Source organism: Nycticebus coucang, chromosome 10 (assembly GCF_027406575.1).
Source record: "Nycticebus coucang isolate mNycCou1 chromosome 10, mNycCou1.pri, whole genome shotgun sequence".
NCBI lineage: Eukaryota > Metazoa > Chordata > Mammalia > Primates > Lorisidae > Nycticebus > Nycticebus coucang.
The window spans coordinates 106689318-106714771 of record NC_069789.1 but is presented as its reverse complement, the minus strand read 5'-3'; the positions used below and the strand labels follow the sequence as shown (position 1 = coordinate 106714771).

General features: G+C 46.3%; 1 protein-coding gene across 1 annotated transcript; it reads left to right on the top strand.

Annotated features, from left to right (window-relative positions):
- Nucleotides 1–8731: 8731 nt before the first annotated feature.
- ZNF8 (zinc finger protein 8) lies at nt 8732–25016 on the top strand. The gene is made up of 4 exons (XM_053607424.1): nt 8732–10968; nt 16204–16330; nt 16783–16878; nt 21852–25016. Exons 1-4 carry the CDS (start codon nt 10903–10905, stop codon nt 23255–23257), a joined length of 1695 nt encoding a protein of 564 aa, XP_053463399.1. The 5' UTR covers nt 8732–10902; the 3' UTR covers nt 23258–25016.
- Nucleotides 25017–25454: the final 438 nt, after the last annotated feature.

Below are 25454 nucleotides of genomic sequence, written 5' to 3'. Positions count from 1 at the left end.
TTCCAGGTAACCAGTGACTGCAGAGTTGGGGTTGCACCCAGCATGTGTGGGGGTTACAAGTAGGGAAGGGTGTGGTGTAGGAATGGAGGGATTTTTGCCCAATTTGCAATGGAACAGTAATGTGACTGCAGCCAGAGCGTCAGGCTTGACTATGGCATATTTGGCAATTGGCCTGCCCTGGAACCCCCAGCTTGCACCAGCAGAGGCCCTGCCTGGATGACACTCCCCAAGCCAGATAGAGGTGCCCATGCCTTATTCCTGGGGATATCATACCCTCCTTGTCCCCATTCCCCCATTGTTGGTTGTTTTTTCTGATACCAGCTGAGGTTTCATTGTAGTTTTTTATTTATTTTTTGAGACAGAGTCTCAAGCTGTTGCCCTGGGTAACAGGGCCATGGCATCACAGCTCACAGCAACCTCCAACTCTTGGACTTAAGTGATTCTCTTGCCTCAGCCTCCCAAGTAGCTGGGATTACAGGTGCATGCCACAATGCCCAACTATTTTTTGTTGTAGTTGTCTTTTGGCAGGTGGGGGCTGGATTTAACCCCCTAGATCTGGTGTATGTGACTGGTGCCTTAGCTGTTTGAGCTGCAAGCGCCAAGCCTCATTGTAGTTTCTAAAATTGTACAGTTGTTTAGACACCTAGCCTCCACCTCCCCTTAACTAAGTCTCTGGAAATGACAGGAAAGGTGGGCCCCTCCTTTGACTGACTAAGGAGGCCGTGTGTCTGTGGGCTTGATGCTGGAACACCAGCACTTACCCTGCACCCAGAGCAGCCTGGTCAACACCCAGGCATGAGGCCTGTTCTTACACCTTGGGGCCTCACTGGAAAAGTAGAGCTGGTGCCTTCCTTAATCCAGGTGGGGGTGACCCCCAACATGGGTGCTGAGGCAGGGCTGAATCCCTGCTTCTTCCTCTACCCAGTCCAGCCTACTGAAGACCTCTACCCTCATCACAGCAGCCTTTCCAGGTCTCAGGAGGAAATGGAATCATGTTCTTGCCCAGTCCCACCCCAGGTGAGTGTGCATCAGAGAATTCATACTGGAGAGAAACCTTACGAGTGCACTCTCTGTGGAAAGTCCTTCAGCCAAAGCTCTGACTTCATAGCACATAAAAGGATTCACACTGGGGAGAAACCCTATGAATGCAACCAGTGTGGAAAATCCTTCACTCAAAGCACTCAGCTCATTAGGCATCTGTGAATTCACACTGGGGAGAAGCCATACAAATGCAGTCAGTGCGAGAAGGCCTTCACAGGGAGCTCACACCTTATTGAGCACCAGAGAACTCATACTGGAGAGAAACCCTTTGAGTGTCATGAATGTGGGAAAGCTTTCATGGGGAGCTCACACCTTCTTTCCCATCAGAGAATTCATTCTGGGGAGAAGCCATACCAGTGTAACAATTGTTGAAAATTGTTCCACCAGAGATCTCAACTAGTGGTGCATCAGCGGATGCATACTGGAGAGAAACCTTATGAATGTAGCCATTGCAGAAGAGCTTTCAGCCAGAAGTCCCCCTTCATTGTGCACCAACGGACACATGTTGGAGAGAAGTCCTACCAATGTGGCATGTGTGTCAAGGCTTTTAGTCAGCAGTCACGACTCACTGAACATTAGAGGACGCATACTGGAGAAAAGCCCTATGAATGTGCTGATTGTGGAAAAGCCTTCAGCGATAGGTCAACCTTTACTAAACATGAGAGAACACATACCGGGGAGAAACCCTACAAATGTAACCACTGTCAGAAGGCTTTTAGCCAGAGGTGTCAACTTACCAGGCATCAGTGAATTCACACTGGAGAGAAACCCTATGAATGTAATGCATGTGGGAAAGCTTTCAGTCATAACACATCCTTTATTCAGCATGAGAAAGCTCATGGGCAAGAAACACTGTGAATAATTAAGGCAAGAGAGTTCCCTGTCAAGCCCTTGGTACTAGAAATCTGATGACCAGAGTGGAACTCTCAGAGTGGAGTCTGGTGAGCATGTGCATCAGAATTGTGGAAGCTGCATATTCCAGGCAATCTCCAGCCTACTAAATTAGTATTTATAGCAGTAAAACCCAGGAATCTCAAACCAGTCCCCACAATCTATCTATACACTAAAATGTGTCTACTGTTGCATTTAGCTGAGGAGTTATGAGTATGACACTGATGGAAAGCTTTCAGTCGGTCCTTGTAGCAGGAGTGAGGGAACTCAGGGTGCAGACCTGTCAGCTGCTCTGACGTTTTTAGTGCAGACAACAACCCAAACTGTTTCTTTAATGCAATTCTGGAAGGCTGGAAAATATTCTACCTGCAGAGCCCTAAACATTCTAACCTAGTACATGAGGAAGTTGGTGTTTAGTGATGAAATGTGAAATCAGCCACCTTCATGGTAAACCAGCAAAAACAAACACAAATTGAAGGAAGCCTGGGCCTAGTTATTCCACAATGATTTGAATATTGAATTAATAGTAGGCTGAGTATTTCAGCGACCCCATTGTGTTTTAACTTTGCTGCTAAGTTGATACTAACCAGAACTGGCAACATATTAATATGGAAAATACTTAACAAGGTGAAGTGAAAACAGGACCCAGGCTGGGCTTGCAACTCCTGAGCTCAAGCAAACCTCCTGCCTTGGCCTCCCAGAGTGCTGGGATTACAGACTGAGCCACTGCGCCTGGCCTAGAGATGGGCCTTTAAATCTAATGTGTGAGGTTACTTAGGAAACCAGAACTAACGCTCAAAATGTAACATGACAAAAATTGGAAGTGAACGGAGGAGTCCCAGCAAGAGTCAAATTCTTATCAGAAAGTTAATAAAGTCAAAAGTGATCAAAGAGGCTCAGTGCCTGTAGCTCAGTGAGTAGGATGCCAGCCACATACACTGCAGCTGTTGGGTTCGAACCCAGCCCAGACAAGCTAAACAACGACAACTGCAACCAAAAAATAGACAGGTGTTGTGGCAGGCGACTGTAGTCCCAGCTACTCGGGAGGCTGAGGCAAGAGAATTGCTTAAGCCCAAGAGTTTGAGGTTGCTGCGAGCTGTGACGCCTATGCTTTCTACCAAGGGCAACATAGTGAGACTCTTGTCTCTAAAAAAAAAAAAAAAAAGTGATCAAAGATTCATGTTTCAGATGCAGCATTGGGAACTTGGACTAGTGGTGGCTGGCTCAGCAGGTGGGGCAGAGAATGAGCACTTTCAATATAAACCTGTGGCACATTCTTAGGTCCAGTTCTCATTTACCCAGCTAGAACTTGTATTTATTTTAGATGTTGGCATCTTGACTTTGGTGCATGAAGGCATCATAGGCGGAGTGGTCCTTACCCAAGGCAGCTCAGATCCTTTAATGTGCCCTGTTTTTCCCTAGGGGATGGGCTGTGGTAGCTGGTGGTTTTCTTTGGGTATTAGCTCTAGTATTGTAGCTCTTCAGATCGGACACTAAGGGTGAGTGAATTCTGCCAATTGGCTATCAGACAGGTCTGCACATTTCCTGCTACCCTGAGAATTATATCATTCACATTGATTGTGCTAGGAAGTCTAGTCAGCGGGGGAGCTCCTAGGTACTTTGGCCTTCACTCCACTTTCTGCTTTAATGGCCAAGCCTTGGCTGGATCCTGCCTTCTTCCACCTACCTGTCAGGTCCTCACTTCCTCACAGTCCAGTGCACTGTGTTTTTTTGTTGTTGTTGTTTTTGGCCGGGCTGGATTTGAACCCACCACCTCCAGCACATGGGGCCGGCGCCCCATCCCTTTGAGCCATAGGCGCCACCCCACTGTGTTCTTTTTGACTGTCAGGCTCTTCTTAGAGCAAAAATCCGGGAACCTGCCCTCCCTCGGGGACTGTTGCCATCTCAGCAGCTGGCGTTTGTGTGTCACCCACTGCTCCAAGCAGCTGAGGTGTATGGGTGTGGAGCACATATGAGAAACTCAGCACTTTTGGGTGGTGGCCACTGCTGGGGCTGATGGGAAGACAAGGCTAGGAGGCTGCTGGTGGGTACCTTGTGACCAGCAACATTTGAGGCAGTGCCTGCTACCTCCAGAAGTGGTCAGGATGAGCTGGACAACACCCACTGCCACCTGACCACCAACGTCATGGGACAGGGAATGTCAGCAAGATACCAATGCTAAACTGACAAGTCTCTGAGATTTGGGGCTTGTATGTTACATCAACAAAACTCCATCCTGAATGATACCATATGACATAAAAAATACATGTGTTTTAAAAAGTGTTACTGGGGGGCGGCGCCTGTGGCTCAGTGAGTAGGGCGCTGGCCCCATATGCCGAGGGTGGCGGGTTCAAACCCAGCCCCGGCCAAACTGCAACAAAAAAATAGCCGGGCATTGTGGCGGGCGCCTGTAGTCCCAGCTGCTCGGGAGGCTGAGGCAAGAGAATCGCGTAAGCCCAGGAGTTAGAGGTTGCTGTGAGCCGTGTGAGGCCACGGCACTCTACCGGAGGGCGGTACAGTGAGACTCTGTCTCTACAAAAAAAAAAAAAAGTGTTACTGGGCTGCACCTGTAGCTCAGTGGGTAGGGCGCTGGCCACATATACTGAGGCTGGCGGGTTCAAACCCTGCCTAGGCCAGCTAAAACAACAATGACAACTGCAACAAAAAAAATAGCTGGGCCTTAAGGCGGGTACCTGTAGTCCCAGCTACTTGGGAGGCTGAAGCATGAGAATCACTTAAGCCCAAGAGTTCGAGGTGGCTGTGAGCTGTGACCGCATGGCACTCAACCCAGCTGAGACTCTGTTTCAAAAAAAAAAAAAAGTTTCTGGTTTATGACCAGCCTGAGCAAGAGCGAAACCTCACCTCTAAAAATAGCCGGGCCTTGTGGTCCCGGGAGGTTGAGGCAAGACAATCAATTGAGCCCAAGAGTTTGATTTGCTGTGAGCCATGACGCAATGGAACTCTACCAAGGGTAAGGGTGACAAAGTGAGACTCTGTCTCAAAAAATAAGTGTTTCTACCCATTCCCCAGAAAGGTCAGCTCACAAGCATCAGGATTGTCTTATTCAACGTGAGACAGTTCCTATTACCCAAGAGTCAATGTTTGTTCAGTGATAAATGTTGTGGGATGGAGTTTTGTTTTCATTTGGGTGCTGGAGGGTTGGTGGGGGAAGATAGGTGCAGATTTGGGGGAAAATCTGAATCTGGAGAAGATGAATACCGATACTAGTGAGTTTTCTTTGACGTGCTGTGTGGCCTGGGTCACTTCTCCCTGCCTCTTTGTTCCTCAGTCCCCTTCTGTACATGAGGGATGTTCTTCAGATCCCTTTTCTTTTTGAGTGGAACAAGACTGGAACTTATACCCTGACTTCCAAGGAGAAAAGAGGCTTGAGCTGCTAATCTCACTTTCTGGGTGGAATGAGGGTTGAACATTCATCCTTTGAGGGACAGAGTTACTGGGCAAGTCTAGGCTGGGACTCGGGTCTCTGGAAGGAAAACACAAAAAGCCACTCAAATTATAGACCTTTGCGGTGTTCCCAGAGTGGCATGTGGGCTAGTACATTGGAAAGGAAGCCCTCTTGTTGGCTTTGGGGTTGGGAGGGGAGGTCTGTCATGTAATTCAACTTGTCTTTTTTTTCCCTCTCATTGTTGTAAATAACTTCTAATAGCCAAACACCAGATTTGTACTTTTTTTTCCTGATTGCTAAAACCACTCTCTTCCACCTATTTTCTTTTCTTTTTTTTTTTTTTTTTTTTTTTTTGAGACAGAGTCTCACAGTGTCACCCTCAGTAGAGTGCTGTGGTATTATAGCTCACAGCAACCTCAAACTCCTGGGCTTAAGCGATTCTCTTGCCTCAGCCCCCCAAGTAGCTGGGAATACAGGCACCTGCCACAATGCCCGGCTATTTTTTTGTTGCAGTTGTCATTGTTGTTTAGCTGGCCCACATACACCAGGCTGGGTGTATGTGGCCGGTGCCCTACCCACCCAGCTACGGGGCGCTACCCTCTTCCACCTATTTTATTGTAACTTTTGGAAAAGAAAGAATGCTGTCCTTTTTAAAAAAAATAATAAACTCTACTTGTTGCCAGGAAGTGATAGGGAATTTCTAGCCATGTTTAATCCACCACAGAGCTTCAGTATGTATCAGAAATAACAGGATGAATTGAGAGTGACCCTCACAATATGATATAGAAAGCTGAGTGGACTGAGGTGGGAGGGCCGTCAAAGGTGAAGCTACTCAATTAAAGTGTTTATCAAGGTGGGAGGGGATATGGCATATGTGCCTCTATGTAAGTCAGTGATTTTCAACCAGTGTGCCCTGAGAGGATCTTAGATGTGCCACAAAAATTTTTAAAGATCTGTCTTGGTGCCTGTAGCACAGTGGTTACTGTGCGAGCCACATGTACCTAGACTGGCGGGTTGGAACCCAGTCCGGTCCAGCTAAACAACAATGACAACCACAACAAAAAAAATAGCCAGGCATTGTGGCGGGCACCTGTAGTCCCAGCTACTTGGGAGGCTGAGGCAAGAGAATCTCTGAAGCCCAAGAGTTTGAGGTTGCTGTGAGCTGTGACACCACAGCGGTCTACTGAGGGAGACATAGTGAGACTCTGTCTCGAAAAAATATATACTCTCTCTCTCTATATATATATATCATTAATTAAATTATTTTTGAAATAAATTCAATGCACCATAAGCACGTTCTTTTTTTTTTACTTTTTTTTTTTGATCAACATACTTTAAGTGTACAGAAGTTTAACTAGGTTCAAGTGTCCCATGAGATAAAAAAGATAGAGAAACACTGATTTAAGTCTTGTAAGAGGGGTACAAAAGTGTATCCCTTAGCTAGAACACTGCACCTCCTGTGATCTCAGCCTGAAACCCTCCTCCCAAATATCCCTATTGCTCCCTCCCTGATCTCCTTCAGGTCTCCTCTCGTGTCCCCTCCTGGGGACAGTGGATATTCAAGCACATAGAGAAATGGTATTGAGATGAAGGTTTTTGTTTTATTTATTTATTTTTGAGACAGAGTTTCACTGTGTTGCCCTCGGTAGAGTGCCATGGCGTCACAGCTCACAGCAACCTCAAACTCTTGGGCTTAAGCGATTCTCTTGCCTCAGTCTCCCAGGTAGCTGGGACTACAGGCGACCGCCACAACACCTGGCTTTTTTTTGTTGCAGCTGTCATTGTTGATTTTTAGCTGGCCTGGGCAAGGTTTGAACCTGCTGGCCTTGGTGTATGTGGCTGGCGCCATATCCACTGAGCTACAGGCGCTGCCTATTTTATTTCTTAAAAATTTTTTGAGACAAAGTCTCACTTTGTCATCTTGGGTAGAGTGCCTTGGTGTTATAGCTCACAGCAACATGAAGCTCTTGGGTTCAGATGATCCTCTTGCCTCAACCTCCTAAGAAGCTGAGAATACAGGTACCTATCACAATGCCTGCCTTTTCTATTTTTAGTAGAGACGATGTCTAACTTTTGCTCATGCAAACCAACCCCCTGTCTCCCAGAGTGCTAGGATTATGGGTGTGAGCCACTGTGCCTGGCTATAGCCTCCATAACTTTGAAACAATAAATTTGTATTGTGTAAGCCACCCACTATATTGTTTCCACAGTACTGGTATCAAGGTATACAAGGTATCATTTTTAAAAAGCACCAACTTTGTGAAAAATACATTTTCCAAAACAAAAATTACTGAAAAGAGTTGCATTGTATATTTTTTCAATTTTTTTTTCTTTGAGACAGAGTCTCACCATGTCATCCTCAGTAGAGTGCGATGGCATCACAGCTCACGGCAACCTCAAACTCTTGGGTTTAAGTGATTCTCTTGCCTCAGCCTCCCAAGTAGCTGGGACTACAGGCTTCCACCACAACACCCAGCTATGTGTTGTTGTTGTTGTAGTTGTCATTGTTTGGCAGGCCCTGGCCGGGTTTGAACCTGCCAGCCCTGGTGTATGTGGCCAGTGCACTAGCCACTGAGCTACAGGCGCCAACCCAATTTTTTAAAATCTTAATGTCTAGCTTGACTGAAGGTGGCTGAATTCTCCATAGCTGTTTGTACCTTTAATCTGTTACATTACATGTCCAATAGCCTCTGGAAAACTACATGCGTAAGAAACTGAGCATGCAAGAAAAAGTTGACATCTCATTGTTATTATGGTTTTGGTTTTGATCTCTTGAAAGGGTTTTGGAAAAACCCCTGACCCACACTTTGAGAACTATTACAATAACCAAAATAGATAATCAAGTAGGAAAACAAGCTAGAAAAGTAAAAAACAATTCCAACATCACAAATGCAGCACCATTAGGAACTAGGAGGAAAGTTGACCTATGTGACTGGTTCCAAAATAACACACAGCTGCCTTTTTTTTTTTTTTTGAGACAGAGCCTCAAGCCGTCACCCGAGATAGAGTGCCACGGCATGACAGCTCACAGCAACCTCCAACTCCTGGGCTCAAGCAATTCTCCTGCCTCAGCTTCCCAAGTAGCTGGGACTACAGGTGTCCGCCACACCACCCAGCTATTTTTTGGTTGTAGTTGTCGTTGTTTGGCAGGCCTGGGCTGGATTCAAACCTGCCAGCTGGTGCCTTAGCCGCTTGAGCTGTAAGCACTGAGCCAATATACAGGCTTCTAAGAAGAAGATAATAGATACTTGGACACCCACTGGAGGCTGCTGCTAAGGGGAAGGCAACAGATCCCCCTGGTACCTTCTCTGCCCACAGAATGAGTATTGCCTGGAAATTTTGTTTAGATTCCCAGTAAAATCCAGATTTGGTCTCCTGGAAGGCTGCCTGAACCATGTTTTCCACAGCAACCACTGCCACCTGTTCAGGTGAGTGAAGATGAACTTGCCAAAGATAAAATTACAACAAATTTAGTTTAAGATCTAACTGGCTTTTATTTGTGATTCATGAATTGGGGCAGCCTCCAATTTGCAAAGTAGAATGAGAGAACAGTGGATTTTTTTAAGGTGGGAATAAAGAACCAAAACAATAGAGGAAAGGCTGGTTAACATCTGCTAACTTCTCTTGTTAGGGTTAAAATAGAGGGGCCTTGCTTATTATGCTGACTCAGGTAGGTCTGGAATCTGTTTTCAGGAAAAACTGGTCTGTTTGGGGATCTACTTGTTTCCTTAAAGTTTCCATTTGATTATATGGCATGTAGCACAAAGTTGGTCTGGCCTGTTGGGGCCTAGGCCAGGAACTCAGTCCAAAATGGTGGCATCCCATAAATTTTAACTGTCCTAACACCTGCTCATCATCCTCCTGTTACTGCTGAATGTGTTGGGCCTGAGGGCAGAGAGCTAAGGACAGAGAAGGGAGAAGAGGGATGGGAGAATGTGGTTCCTTAAAAGCCAGCTTTTCATCCTCACTGGTGACCACACCACTGTCCTCACCCTTCAGCACAGTTCAAAGGGTAATATTGTGGTTTATTCCTGCCCCTGCCCACTTCACCATCAGTCCCTTGGAGGAAGGCAGATACCTTTGCTCTCTTCCCTGTAACATGCCTGGGCTTTAGTATGTTTTATTTTATTTATTTCAGATTAATATGAGGGCACAAACCATTAGGTTATATGATTTACTCATGAAAGGTTACCAAGTAGTGTTGCCTATATCCATGCCATGCCTGGACTTTAATGAAAAGGAAATTTGTTGGCCAAGGGCAGTGGCTCATGCCTGTAATCCTAGCACTCTGGAAAGCTGAGGGGGGTGGACTGCTTGAGCTCAGGAGTTGGAGACCCGGGTGAGCAAGAGCAAGACCTCATCTCTACTAAAAACAGAACAATTAACTGGGTGTTGTGGTGGATGCCTGTAGTCCCACCTACTCTGGAGGCTGAGGCAGGAGGATAGATTGGGCCCAAGAGTTTGATGCTGTGAGCTATGATGCCAATGCACTCAATCCAGGGCAAGAGAGTGAGATTTTGTCACAAAAAAAAAAAAAAAAGGAAAAAGAAATTTGCTGTGGTTTGAATGCATCTTGAACATCAGCTTTTACTTTTTGTCTCACTTTGTTGCCCTGCGTGGACTCCTGTGCCATCACAGCTCACAGCAACCTCACACTCTTGGGCTTAAGCGATTCTCTTGCCTCAGCCTCCCAAGTAGCTGGGACTACAGGCGCCCACCAAAACGCCTGGCTATTTTTTAGACATAAGGTCTTGCTCTTGCTCTTGCTCAGTCTGGTCTCGAACTCGTAACTCAGGCAATCCACGCTCCTTGGACCCCCAAGTGCTGGGATTATAGGCGTGAGCCACCGCCCCCGGCCCAACATAAGCTTTTTTATTTTTATTTTCTAATTTGTTAAAGGACACTAACAAATTAACAAAAAAGAGCATTGACAAAGTAAACACCCCACTCGGAGAGAAACAACGTGACTTAGTCTTGAAGCTCCGTTCCCCTCTCCAGTTAATAGCCGCCCCCCTCTATTTCTCTTATGTTAATAAAATGCTTAAACGTTTGAGTAATTTTGATACGTGCGCGTATTGAGTAAAAGGTGGGCATGCAGAGCAACGCGGGGAAAAGCCCGGGTCTACTGCCTGCATGTCTCGGGTCAACAGCGCGGGTCCCGCCCTAGCTTAACTACCCTGCCCGTGTACCCGACAACGTAGACGCAGATGACCCCTCGGCACTGAGGAGGGAGGGCGAGCCCTCCAACCCGGTGACCCAGAAAGCCCCTCAGAGTCCTCCAGAGATTAACCAGATTACCCGGCCCCCAGCCACGAGCAAGGAGCGTCCGCACCCGCTGAGGATTCCCATTGGCCCGCAGCCAAAGCGCTCCCATTGGTCGGAGGCAGGCAGCGCATGCTCCCATTGGTCGGGCTGCCGCACGGCCTTCTGGGGGTTGTAGTTGCGGCGTCGCCATTGCGGCCGCCATTGTCCGGCGGGCGGTGAGTCGGGTGGTCCCATAGGCTCGGGCGGCTCTGTGACTTGGTGGTCGCCTTGGACCCCTGTCCTCAACCTGTCAGTAGAGGATGGACCCCGAGGAAGAAGCGGCAGCAGTGGTGACAGCCGCGGGGTTTCCAGTGTCACGGCTTCAGGTAACAACGGGCCGGGCCGACCGTCTCTTGCGGAGACCGACCCTTTAATATCGCGACGCGCGACGCGAACGGCGCGGCCATGATACCTTTACACGCGGGGAAACTGGGGCGCTGGCCCTGTCAACCAAGAGCAGAGGCGGGATTCGAACTCGGGTACTTGGCCCTCGAGTGCGCATGCGCGGACGGTCCCCTCACATCCAGCTGGAGCGTTCTCCGCTCCGGCATACAGATCCGCTCCCTCCGGGAAGGGCGGTGTCTTGTGATGACCGTAACGGCATCGTAGTCGGCCGAGCGCCAAGATGGCGAGCGCTTTCACGGAGACGCTTCTGTGCGCGGAGTCCGCGGACACTGGGGACTCAGGCGCTGCGGAGCCGCTGCCTTGAGGGTGGGGCATGGCCTCTTGGGGTGACGCACCGAGATAGCGTAAGGGTAGCGGCTGCCCGGGCGTCCCTGGCGGGAGTGTGCAGAATGCGTTACGGGCGGCCGATGTTTGCCGGACTTTCTGGCCATCAAAGCACCAACACTTCTGGACACGGGGGCTGCACCCTGTGTTCATAAGGTGCCGCCTGCACATGACAGAAACCAAAAATAATTTATACTTCCTTAAGCTGTGCAACTTTGAAATTATGTACACTTTGATTTTTGTGTTTGTGTTCTTTTGGGGATTTGTATTGTTTCAGATTTGGTACACAAAATCAGACTATTGATAATGTTAGATCGCAGGTTTTTGATAATTGTGTTATTCTAAATTTTTATGAAATGTTAGCACTCTTTAGTTATCTGTTGCTGTGTAACAAATAACTCAAAACTTAGTGGACTGAAACAACAATAAATATCTCAGTTTCTGACAGTAATCATGGGATGACATCTGGTGGTTCTGGCCCAAGCTCCTGAAGTTACAGTCAGGATGTCAGCCTAACTATTGCCTCCTGAGACTTGTGTGAGGCTGGAGGACCCACTTCCAACATAGTTCATTCACATGGCCGTTGGCAGGAGGCCTCAGTTCTCCTTGCGAATCTCTTTGTGGAGCTGCTTGGGTGTATGGGTACAGCATGGTGTCTGCTTTCCCATGGAGAAAGGGATCGGGAAAGGGCAAGATAGAAGCTACAATGACTTTCATGACTTGGGCTCTGAATTCACTGTCATTGGCACAGCATTTACAGCATCCTATTAATTACACAAGTCAACCTTGCTCAGTATAGGAGAGAAGTGCACAAGGGCTAGGGATGGTTGGGGGGGCCATCACAGACAGAAAGGACCAGAAATAGAGGGCCTAGAGGTTCAGTGCATTAATTATCTGTGGTTGCTGTAACAAACTACTACAAATTATGAAACACACATTTAGTCTTATGATTATAGAAGTAAGTTTTCTGGACTGGAAGCAAGGTTCCAGCAGAGCCACCCTTCCTACCAATGCTGTACGGGAAGATCCATTTCCTTGTGTTTTCCAGCTGTAAGAGCTATAGACCTTTCATCCCTTGTCTCATGGCCATCTGCACATCTTCAAAGCCAGCAGTGTAGTATCTTACTTGGATGATCACATTACTTTCTGTGTTCTACAGTCAGATCTCCCTCTTACTACCACTTACAAAGATACTTGTGATTGAATTTAGTAACCACCTGTAGAATCCAGGAAAATCACCTTGTTTTGAAATCCTAATCACATCTGAAGAGTCTCTTTTTCCATATTTGTATTCACAGGTTATAGGAACTAGGGGCTTGATATCTTTAGGGCCATCATTTAGCCTACCATAGCCAGGCTGAGATGGGTCGTCCTGTATCCAGTGATGAGAAGGAGCCATTCAGATGTTTTAAGTAGAACCGAAAAACATGGGGTTGAAAAAAGCCATTCATGCATCTAGGGGTACACAGAATAAGCTGAACTATGACAGTGGGAAAAAGAGGAGAGGATGGGGTCCAGTGACCAGGTGCTGGCTGATGCTGTGGTGTCCTGGTCAGCAGTAGTAGAGTGTGTGAAGGAGAGAGATCTGAGTATAGCCCCTTCCCTCCTGGCCCCAGCCTGTGCCTGACAGGAAGGGGGCTGCAGGCATCTGAGATGGAGTAGGAAGGAAAGTAGCAATGACTAGGGTTCTGTTGGAATAACAAGGAGGCCAAGAGGAGCATTAAGGACTTGTGTGATGCCACTTAGAGGTCTCTTGGCCTGGACTGACCAGTACTCACTGGACCTAGTATCTAAGCTGTGACCCATGTAGAGTGGGTGATGGTGGTGGGTGGGGGCAGGAGGCATGGGAGACGTGTCAGGATTGGATGGAAGGTGAAGACATAGATAGGAATAGAAGTCTCTTCATGTTTCCTGTCAGAACCACATGCTATCTGTACTAAAATTTCTTTAGTATTTTAAAATCTACTTATGATTTTCTTAAAAGGAAATATTGTTTTTAATCTTTGTTTTTTTTTTTTAAGAAATGGTCTCATTTTGTTGCCCATGCTGGAGTGCAGTGGTATAATTGTAGCTCACTGCATCCTCAAACTCCTGGACTCAAGCAATCCTCCTACCTCAGCCTCCTAAGTAGATGGAACAACAGGCACATGTCACCTGGCTAATTTTTTTTAACTTTTTTATGGACATAAGGTCTTACTGTGTTACTTGGGGCTGCTCTCCTGCCCTCAGTTGATCTGCCCACCTTGGACTCCCCAAACCTCTGGGATTATATGCATGGGCCACCACACCAGGCCCGAAATAGTCTTTGCCACATGTATGTATGTATGTATGTATGTGTATATATATATATATATATCTTTTTTCATATAGTCTTTAAAGAAATAATTATTCAGATTTTTCCCCCAATTTTAATTGGGTTGTCTTTTTATTATTGAGTTGTAAGAGTTCATTATGTATTCTAGATAGAAGTCTATTATCAGATACGTGATTTGCAATTACAGTCTCCCATTTCGTAAGTTATCTTTTCCCTTTTATTTATTTATTTGAGATAGAGTCGTAGTTCATTACCCATGGTAGAGTACTGTGGTACCATAGCTCACAGCAACCTCCAACTCTTTGGCTCAAGTGATTCTCTTGCCTCAGCCTCCCAAATAGCTGGGACTACAGGTGCCCGCCACAGCACCTGGCTATTTTTAGAAACAGGGTCTTGCTCTTGCTCAGGCTAGTCTTGAAGTCCTGAGCTCAGGCAGTCCACCTACCTCAGCCTCCTAGAGCACTAGTATTACAGGCATGAGCCACTTCACCTGGCCAATCTTTTCCCTTTCTTGTTAGTGTCCTTTGAAACATAAAAGTTTTGATGAAGTCCAGTTTATTTATATTTTGTTGCTTGTGCTTTTTGTTTCATATCTGAGAATTGTCTGCCAGTTCCAAAGTTGCAAAGATTTATCTGTATTTTCTTCTAAGAATTTTATAGTTTTAGCTCTTACATATATGTTTTTGATTCGCTTTAAGTTAATTTTTTATAGATGATATGAAGGTAGGGGATTACAATGGTTTGAATGTGCTCCCAGAGTTCATGTGTTGGAAATGTAATCTCCAAATTCATAGGTTGATTTTACTTGGAGATGCTGCCTTAGAGAGATATTTAGGATTAGAAAAGGTCATCAGGAAAGAGGTCCCCATGATGGGACTGTGAAGAGAGACCTGAACCAGCACACTTGTGCCCTCTCTCCATGTGATACTTTCTGCCATGTTTTGACATAATAAGAAGGCCCACACCAAATACCAGCACCATAATATTGGACTTCTCAGTGTTCAGAGCTATAAGAAATAAATTTGTTTTCTTATCCAGTCTGTGGTATTCTGGTATAGCAGCAGAAAACAGACTAAGGCAGGGACTAACTTTATTCTTTTACATGCAGTTACCCAGTTGTCCTATGGGAAGTATTTTTTAGCCTCTTATTTCCCATCATAGCCCCAAAGGGGTGATGGTTGGTTGGCATGGAAACTGGGAAGCAAAGTTGGGTGTGTACTTGGTGCTTCTTGAGGAGGAAATGGCTGAGTTGAGACTCTGATCCAGAAATAACTGGCTTTCAGATATTGCCACAGCTAGTGCACACAGGATTTGTTTCTGGGACGTGTTTTAAAATGATGCATCAACTTACAAAAATCAGAATTTTGAGCTGGGGCACTGGCACATAATGGATTCCAAGCACTTTGGGAAGCCAGTGTGGGAGGATTGCTTGAGGCCAGCCCAGGCAACATAGTGAGACCCTGTCTCTACAAAAAAATTAAAAAATTAGCAAGGTGTGGCAGAGGGCTTCTGTAGTCCTAGCTACTTGGGAGGCTGAGATAGGAGAATCACTTGAGCTCAGGCATTTAAGGCTGCTGTGAGCTGTGAATTGTACCACTGCACTCCATCCAGCCTGGGAAACAGAGTGAGACCCTGTCTTAAAGAAAGAAACAAAACAGAATTTTTTGCATAAAAATCTGATCTAATTTCCAGTTTATCTGTGAAGATTGGCAGTTCTGACCACATGAGAACTTTCCCCGTATTTCTCTGTAATCAGTTCTGAATCCCTGCTGCCCCTTAAGACAGGGCGCATATCCCCTGTCACCTCCAGACCCACTACTTGCAGGGTAAGTGCCCTCATGAGCTCTTAAACTGTCCCACTTCTGTCACATGAGCCTGCCTGGCTCTATGCAATAAAACTATCTCAAAACTTAGTGTCTTAAAACAGTAACTATTTCTTTACTATTTCTTTTTTTTTTTTTTTGTAGAGACAGAGTCTCACTTTATGGCCCTCGGTAGAGTGCCGTGGCCTCACACAGCTCACAGCAACCTCCAACTCCTGGGCTTAAGCGATTCTCTTGCCTCAGCCTCCCGAGTAGCTGGGACTACAGGCACCTGCCACAACGCCTGGCTATTTTTTGGTTGCAGTTTGGCCGGGGCCAGGTTTGAACTCGTCACCCTCGGTATATGGGGCCGGCGCTTTACCAACTGAGCCACAGGCGCCGCCCAACAGTAACTATTTCTTTAGCTCACAAACCTACAAGTCAATGGTTTTGGCCATTCTCTTTTGCCACTCTCACCTGCATGATCATTGTAGGCCGGCTGTGGTTGGCATTGTTGATCTTGCTGGGTCCTCTCCCGTGTCCTTGCTGCACAGCCCACATCTACATGTAGTGACTTGCTAGGTCCCCAGTGAGGCCTGATTCCATCAGCGCTCTCTGAAGACACCAGCCTATCTTCTCTTTCCCTGTTCTTCCTCTGTAAGAGAATTCTGACAGGGACAGTCCAACTAATTGAGAAAATGTGTGTGGTGTTTCAGGAGCCAGTAACCTTCTGGGATGTGGCTGTGGACTTTACTCAGGAGGAGTGGGGGCAGCTGGACCCTACCCAGAGGACTCTGTACCGTGATGTGATGCTGGAGACCTTTGGGCACCTGCTCTGCATAGGTAAGGCCTGCTTCTCAGGCTGTAGTGACTCATCCTCTAGGATAGGGGTCCTCAAACTGCGGCCCATGGGCCATATGAGGCGGTATGATTGTATTTGTTCTTGTTTTGTTTTTTTTACTTCAAAATAAGATATGTGCAATGTGCATAGCAATTTGTTCATAGTTGTTTTTTTTTTTTAACTATAGTCTGGCCCTCCAATGGTCTGAGGGACAGTGAATTGGCCCCATTTAAAAAGTTTGAGGACCCCTGCTCTAGGATGTAAGGCCTCTGGTGTCCCAACTCCCTGTGGGACATGCATGCAGGGGGTTGTCTGCCCTTTTCTGTCCCAATGCAAAGCCTTCACTTTTTTGTGAGATACCATATGTTGTGATGGTGAGGACTTTAGACTGGAGCTTGGGCTGGTTCTTTCTCTTCAGAGCGGTGGCCCACATCCTGTCTTTCCTTGTGTTCAGGTCCTGAGCTTCCTAAACCTGAAGTCATCTCCCAGCTAGAGCAAGGAGCTGAGCTATGGGTGGCAGAAAGAGGAACCACCCAGGGCCACTGTCCAGGTAAGAACCCACCAAAAGGTGCTGCTTTGTGGTCCTCAAGACCAACCTATTTTCTACAAGGACCCAGACTCAGCATACAGTCATACTCATAGCTATGTACTTTTTTTGTTTTTTAAGATATGGTCTTGTTCTGTCACCCAGGCTGGAGTGCAGTGGTGTCATCATAGCTCATTGTAACGTCAAACTTCTGGGCTAGGGCGGCACCTGTGGCTCAGTGGGTAGGGCGCCAGCCCCATATACTGAGGGTGGCGGGTTCGAACCCAGCCCCAGCCAAACTGCAACAAAAAGATAGCCTGGCTTTGTGGCAGGTGCCTGTAGTCCCAACTACTGCGGAGGCTAAGGCAAGAGAATCACCTAAACCCAGGAGTTGGAGGTTGCTGTGAACTGTGACGCACGGTACTCTACCGAGGGCAATAAATGAGACTCTGTCTCTTAAAACAAAAACAAAAACCTTCTGGGCTAAAGCGATTCCTTCATCTCAGCCTCCCAGGTAGCTGGGACTGCAGGTGCATGCTACCATGCTTGGACTGATTTTTAAATTTTTTTTGTAGAGACAGGGTCTTGATATATTGCCCGTGCTGGTTGCAAACTCCTGGTGTGAAATGATCCTTATGCCTCAGCTTCCCAAAGTGTTGGCATTACAAGTGTGAGTCACAACACCACACCAACATGATTATAATGTGATTATAGCGAGTGATCATAACAAAAGGCCCCTCCTCCCAATTGTCCTCCAGCTCTTCCCACAGGCATTATTAGTCTCAGCAATAGACTGTTTTCTTCTAAGAGTTTTATAGGGATCAATGATACATGGTATTTAATCTCTTTCATAACATCACCTGTGCTATCTCCCAGCCAGTCACCTGGCTGAGAACCTTTCAGCAGCCATTCCTGAGTGTCCACCATGTGCTACCGTCTGTACTGTGGATGCAGCAAAGAAAATGATAGATGAGGACAAGCCCTTGCTTATTACTGGGGAATATGGGGTCTGAGACATGGATAGCAACACTAGGAGGTGATATGGCTATGAAGAAAATGGTACCTGGGGGTGGCGCCTGTGGCTCAGTGAGTAAGGCGCTGGCCCCATATACCGAGGGTGGCAGGTTCAAACCCAGCCCCCGCTGAACTGCAACCAAAAAATAGCCGGGCGTTGTGGCAGGCGCCTGTAGTCCCAGCTGCTCGGGAGGCTGAGGCAGGAGAATCGTGGCAGCCCAGGAGCTCGAGGTTGCTGTGAGTCCTGTGACGTCATGGCACTCTACCGAAGGCGGTAAAGTGAGACTCTGTCTCTACAAAAAAAAAAAAAATGGTACCTAGGAAGGACAGGGCTCTCATGGACAAGACAGGCAAGGAGGTCTCTTTGAGAATGTGACAGCAAGCTGGGACATGAGGAAAAGGTAGGCAGATATCTTGGGTAAGGACTCTAGGCAGAAGGAGCAGCGTGTACAGAGGGTCCAGGAAGAGTCAGGGGCTGAACTGGAGGAAGTGTGGGGAGGCTGGTGGGGAGCAGAGTGAGCAGGGGCTGGGAGGTCAGGGAGGGGTGTTGGGACTATCACCAGAAGTGACATGGAGAGCAAGTGTAGCAGCGACCAGGCTGACTTGTAGGGAGCACATGGGTCTGTTTGGCTCTTTAATACCTTTATTGAGATATGATTCAGATACCATAAAATTCACCCATTTAAAGTATTCAGTTCAGTGGTTTTGAATATATTCCGTATTTATAGACTATGTCCTTCACCATTGTCTAATTCCAGAATATTTCATCACTGTCTTAGTAATTTTGGGCTACCATAACAAAATACTTCAGCCTGGGTGGCTAAAACAACAGACATTTATTTCTTACAGTTCTGTAGGGCTGGAAGTCCAAAGCCAAGGTGCCAGCTGATTGAATTTTTGATAAGGACCCCTTCCTTGTTTGCAGAAGGCCTTATCACTGTGCCCTCACTTGGCAGACAGAGGAAGCAAGCTCTCTGGTGTCTCTTCTTATGAGGGCACTGATCTCATTTACAAAGGATCTGCAGCTCAAGACTTAATCACCTCCCCATGGAGAGTCTCCATCTCCAAGACTTTCACATTGGGGGTTAAGAATTCCAACATGGGGGGGCACCTATGGCTCAGTTGGTAAGGTGCCGGCCCCAAATACCGAGGGTGGCGGGTTCAAACCCGGCCCCGGCCAAACTGCAAACAAAAAATAGCCGGGTGTTGTGGCGGGCACCTGTAGTCCCAGCTACTTGGGAAGCTGATGCAAGAGAATCACTTAAGCCCAGGAGTTGGAGGTTGCTGTGAGCTGTGTGGTGCCATGGCGCTCTACCTAGGGCCATAAAGTGAAACTCTGTCTCTACAAATAAATAAATAAATAAATAAAAAAGAATTCCAACATGAATTTTGAGAGAATTTAAACATTCAGTCCATAGCAGTCACCCCAAACGTTGCCCATTTGCAGTTGCTCCCTATCTTCCTTAGCTCTGGCACTCACTAATCTACTCCTGCTATATATTTGCCTGTTCTGGACAGTTGATATAAATGGTGTCTTACAATTTGTGACCTTTGTGTCTGACTTACTTAACTTAGCATAATGTTCATAAGGCTCATCTATGTTGCAGCATGTGTCAGTACTTTGTTCCTTTTTCTGGCTAAATAGTATTTCATTGTATGGATAGACCACATCTTATTTATCCATTCATCTGTTGACGAACATTGGAGTTATTTCTACTTTTTGGCTGTGTGAATAGTGCTGTTGTGAACATTCATATACAAATTTTTGTATGAGCCAACTTGCATTTTATAAGAATCTTCTAAGTGCTGTGTATAGAGTTAAATTTAGGGACCACAGTTGAGTCCCTCTAGTGTTCCCTGAGACAGATATTCTTGGCACCTACGACCTATCAGGCTGAAGGTACTGGCTGTGGACACTCTGGTGAAATGGACCCTGAAAGAATGAGTATATGTCATGGCAGGACTGGAGCAGATGAGGGAGCTCAAGAGAAAAGGGAGAGATCAGGGAAGCCTGGCCCACAATGAAGTCCATGTCCTAATCCCCAGACCTGGTCACTGTGGGTTATGGGGTGGGCCCAGTGTAGTTGTGAGGGTCATAAAATGGAGGCAAGAAGGTCAATTAGAAAAGGAGCTATGGGGTGGCGCCTGTGGCTCAGTGAGTAGGGCACCGGCCCCATATGCCGAGGGTGGCGGGTTCAAACCCAGCCCCGGCCAAACTGCAACAACAACAAAAAATAGCCGGGTGCTGTGGCGGGCGCCTGTAGTCCCAGCTACTCGGGAGGCTGAGGCAAGAGAATCGCTTAAGCCCAGGAGCTGGAGGTTGCTGTGAGCTGTGTGATGCCACGGCACTCTACCAAGGGCCATAAAGTGAGACTCTGTCTCTACAAAAAAAAAAAAAAAAAGAAAAGGAGCTATGATAGCAGAAGCAGAGATCTCTGAAAGAGGGATTTGAATATGGCACACTGCTGGCTCTGGAGATGAAGGAATGGGCCCAGGAATGCAGACAGCCTATGAAACTTGAAGAGGCAAGGAAACATTTTCTGCTAGAGCCTGCAGGAGAAACCAGCCCTGCCAACACTTCTGCTTTCTTAGAAGTGTAAACCTGTGTTTTAAGGTGCTAATTTTTTTTTTTTAATTGAGACAGAGACTGACTTTGTAACCCTCTGTGGAGTGCTATGGTGTCATAGCTCACAGCAACCTCAAACTCTTGGGCTCAAGTGATTCTCTTGCCTTAGCCTCCCTAGTAGCTGACTTTGTAACCCTCTGTGGAGTGCTATGGTGTCATAGCTCACAGCAACCTCAAACTCTTGGGCTCAAGTGATTCTCTTGCCTTAGCCTCCCTAGTAGCTGGGACTACAGGCGCCCACTACAATGCCCAGCTATATATTTTTTTTTGTTTAGCAGGCCCATCCTGGGTTCAAACCCACCAGCCCCAGTGCATGTGGCCAGTACCCTAACCACTGAACTGTGGGGTGCCTAAGGTGCTAAATTTGTGGTAAGTTGTTACAACAAGAAACTAGTACAGCTTCACATCATTGTCAGAACCTGGCCCATAGCAGGTACTCGATATTTGTGGATGTGTTTGAAGACAGGGCACTTGGTGTCAAAAGAGGAGGGGTGGGCAGGGTGGTTCTTGCCTGTAATCCTAGCACTCCGGGAGGCCGAGGTAGGTGCATTGCCTGAGCTCAGGAGTTCAAGACCAGCCTGAGCCAAGAGTGAGACCCATCTCTACTAAAAATAGAAAGACTAGGCTTGGCACCTGTAGCTTAGCAACCAGGGCGCCAGCCACATACATCAGAGCTGGTGGGTTTGAATCCAGCCCTGGCCTGCCAAACAACAATGACAATTACAACCAAAAAATAGCCAGGCATTGTGGCAGGAGCCTGTAGTCCCAGCTACTTGGGAGGCCGAGGCAAGAGCCCAGGAGTTGGAGGTTGCTGTGAGCTGTGCTGCCACTGTACTCTACCCAGGGCAACAGCTTGAGGCTCTGTCTCAAGAAAAAACGTTTGGCTCAGCGCCGAGCGACTTGGGAGGCTAAGGCAAGAGAATCGCTTAAGCCCAAGAGATTAAGGTTGCTGTGAGCTCTGACACCAGGGCACTCTACCCAGGGCAACGAAGTGAGACTCTGTCTCCAAAAAAAAAAAAAAAAAAAATCGAAAGACTAGCTGGGCATTATGGTAGACACCTATAGTTCAGCTACTCGGGAGCCTGAAGCAGGAGAATTGCTTGAGCCCAGGAGTTTGAGGTTGCCGTGAGCTATGACACATGGTACTCTACCCAAGGTGACAGAGTGAGACTCCTGTTTCAAAAAAAAAGATTCCAAGAAAGCATGGTGGGGGTGGGAGGGCGGGAGGAGAGAGAGAATCAAGGGACTTGCCGATACAGGTTGGTAGGAACCTAACTGAGTAGCATGAGGTATTGGAGGCCTGTCCTCTGCTTGTTTTTTTCCCCCAACCTCTGAGAACTGCTTGGTTTTCTTTTAGGCTGGGACCCTAGACGGGAAGACCAAGCATCACTCAAGGAGCAGGGCTTTCCTGAAGAGGAGACAACTGGTCTCTCCATGTTAAGGGAAGACTGGGAATCTGAGGAGGGCCTGGGCCAGGCACTCAAGAAGGACCAGAATAACTTGAAGCAATTGGAATTTGTCCTCAAAGAAGCACCAATTCAAGATCGAGGCTACGAAACTCTCAGATTTGGGGAAAGCTATGTGGTGAGTTCAAACCCAGATCCATTCCCAGAGAGTTCTAGGAAAGACTGTTTCCCTGTTTATGACTCACAGGTTGCAAACTCAGAACATAACTCGAGCTTAGTCAGTCAGCAGACAGTGTCCCCAGGAAAACAGGCCCATGAAAATGGTGATTGCCTCAGAGCTTCTGGTCAGGCCGTTCCCGTTACAGAACTTGCAAGAAGTCAGGTACAAGATAAACCCTACAAATGTACTGACTGTGGGAAGTCATTTAACCATAATGCACACCTCACAGTGCACAAGAGGATTCATACAGGAGAGAGACCTTATATGTGCAAAGAGTGTGGGAAAGCCTTCAGCCAGAACTCTTCCCTCGTTCAACATGAGAGAATCCACACAGGAGACAAGCCCTACAAGTGTGCGGAATGTGGGAAATCTTTCTGTCATAGCACACACCTTACTGTCCATCGGCGGATTCACACAGGGGAGAAACCCTATGAGTGTCAGGACTGTGGGCGGGCCTTTAACCAGAATTCATCCCTGGGCCGGCACAAGAGGACACATACTGGAGAAAAGCCATACACCTGCAGTGTTTGTGGAAAATCCTTCTCTCGGACCACTTGCCTTTTCCTGCACCTGAGAACTCACACTGAAGAGAGACCCTATGAATGCAACCACTGTGGGAAGGGCTTCAGGCACAGCTCGTCCCTGGCCCAGCATCAGCGAAAACATGCTGGCGAGAAGCCCTTTGAATGCCGCCAAAGGCTGATCTTTGAGCAGACACCAGCTTTAACAAAGCATGAATGGGTAGAACCTCTCACCTGCAACACACATTTAAGTCAAGATGAGAGGACTCGCCAAAATGACAGGCCCTTTAAATGTAATCAGTGTGGGAAGTGTTTCATCCAGAGCTCTCACCTCATCCGACATCAGATAACTCACACTAGAGAGGAGGAGCCCCATGGGCGTAACCACCGGCTCGAACAGTCCTTTGGCCGTAGCTCACACCTTGTCCGACGTCAGCACTCAAATTCGAGGGAGAACTCTGCAGGTGGGGCAAAGACAAGACAACCAGAAAACGGGGCTCTGGCCTTGTTTGACATTCATGAAATCATGCAAGAGAAAAATCCTGTGCACGTTATTGGGGGGGAAGAGCCATCTGTGGGTACTTCCATGTTAATTGACATGAGAGAATCCACATAGGAGACAAACTGCAGATGACTTTTAATCACAGGTACAAAAGTGTGGTTAGTCCACATAGTATAATCATGGACAGAGGAGCTAGGAATAGAAATATTGATGATGACCTTTGACTTTCTGTGGAAATGGTGCTTCGCAGACACCTGAGATTGGTGGTTCCCAAATCTATAAAACTTAGTATACCCTTGAACTATACTTTGTAACGTTCTTTCTGTTGACTCTAAAATGAGTTAACAGGTAATAAAACCTACTCACATGGGTAATGTCAAAAAATCGGTATACAGCCTGCTTTGTAAAGGATAATTAAAGTTAATTTATAGTAATGTAATAGAGTAATGGGTGCCAAGTCTGTGCAGTATCTCCCTTGTCATTGTGTAGGCCCAGTTACACCAGAAAACCTGGGGTGATAGTTTGTTGCTTACGAATTTGTACAGGCTATGGTGTTGGCCAGGAAATACTGTGATAGACATGGTTGTATGAGATATAATTTTCCAAAGTAGTGACTGTGGGAAAAGTTTTGAACAAAACAAAATGCCCTTGCATTTCTGGAAAGTTCTGTATAAATTCCAAGCATGTAGCAATTAATTTGTGTTTACACGTGAAGGTGATTTCCTGTATTGCAGACAGATTGTTTCACACCTGTGTCCATGGTCCCCTGGGGCCAGTGCTTCATAGTCATTGCAATGTTGTTGGCTCCTGCCCTCATTTCAACCACACACACCTTCAAATCATGTGACATAGAAGCCCAGTAAAATTTTACCACATTTCATGGGGATTGAGGGCATTGTCACAAGATCTTTTGAAAGCTACTGCCTTAGAATGAGCCCGAGTTTCTCAGTTGGGTAGCTTTTGTCCCCAGAAGACATTTAGTGATTTTCTGGAGACTTTTTCTATTTGCAGTGATGGGAGAAGGGTGCCATGTACATCTAGTGGTTAGAGACCGGCGGAGGCTTCTCAGCATCATACAGTGCCCAGGACCACTCCTCAGGAAAGAATTTTCTAGCGCCAAAAGTCCATAGTACCGAGGTGGAGAAGCCCTGGTATAAGCACAGCCCAGTAATATAACTGACATTTGTTAAACTCTGAGAATTGATTAATTGGGGCTATACTAACTATCATATAAGTTTGATTTTAACCAATTATGTCATCAGCTAGTTTATACACAATGTATTTTTTAATTAGCTTGCACCATTTTGTAGCATTCATAATAGGAAGAAAAGAAGAAAATCACTTATTTTTCTGAATAATCTTTTAGCATTCGTTGTGGACATTTGAAAACATGAATAATGTATTTTCACTGCTATCACTACCACTCTCTTGCCACTGGATTATTTTCACATCAGTCCCAGAAATCATATTATTTTGTCCGTATTTCTAAGTATATCTCTAAAGGGCAGGACTTTGAATATATATGTACATATATATACACACACGCGCGTGTGTGTGTGTGTGTATGAATATATATGTTGGTCCATGGGGACAAAACCATTTTTATAATAATACTAAGCCATCATTTGCCTTTTTTGCTGTGCACTAGTTTAAAAACAGTGGGTAGAACTGCCAAGGCTGAGTTCCAGTCAGGGCCCCAAGGTTCTTTGTATTTTTCTCTACTGGGCACTGCTGTTAAGAAAAAAAAATACTCATTTCACTTAGTGGTCTATGATGAAACAGGAAAAATTATTAATTTTATTAATATTAAATCTCAAGTAGAACTATATTATCATTATCACGTATCAAATATCTAGTATTCAGATGTTCCTGGTTGTCTCATAAATTTTGTTTTCTATTTGTTTTGTTATGATAATGATCAAAACATTCTACACAAGTGCATTTGGTTACTTTTCTTTCTTAAATCTTTTTCACATTCTTTTTTAGTCTTTTACTTGTTGAAATAAATAAAAACAGAATAACCTAAATTTTGTCCCCATCTTGCACGCACCCATCACATCCTGTTGAGGGGGCCTCATGAGGCTGTGTGACTGCTGGATTCTGGCTACTCAGAGTTCGTCTCCCTCACCTTGCTTGGGGCCTTTTCTGGAGAACCACTGAAGACCTTTCTGTCAGCTCTCAGTGACAGAAAACATAAAAACATACTCATATTTTTATACAAAGCAGCATATTCTTTTTTTTTTTTTTTTTTTTGAGACAGCCTCAAGCTGTCACCCTGCGTTGAGTGCTATGGCAGCTCACAGCAACCTCC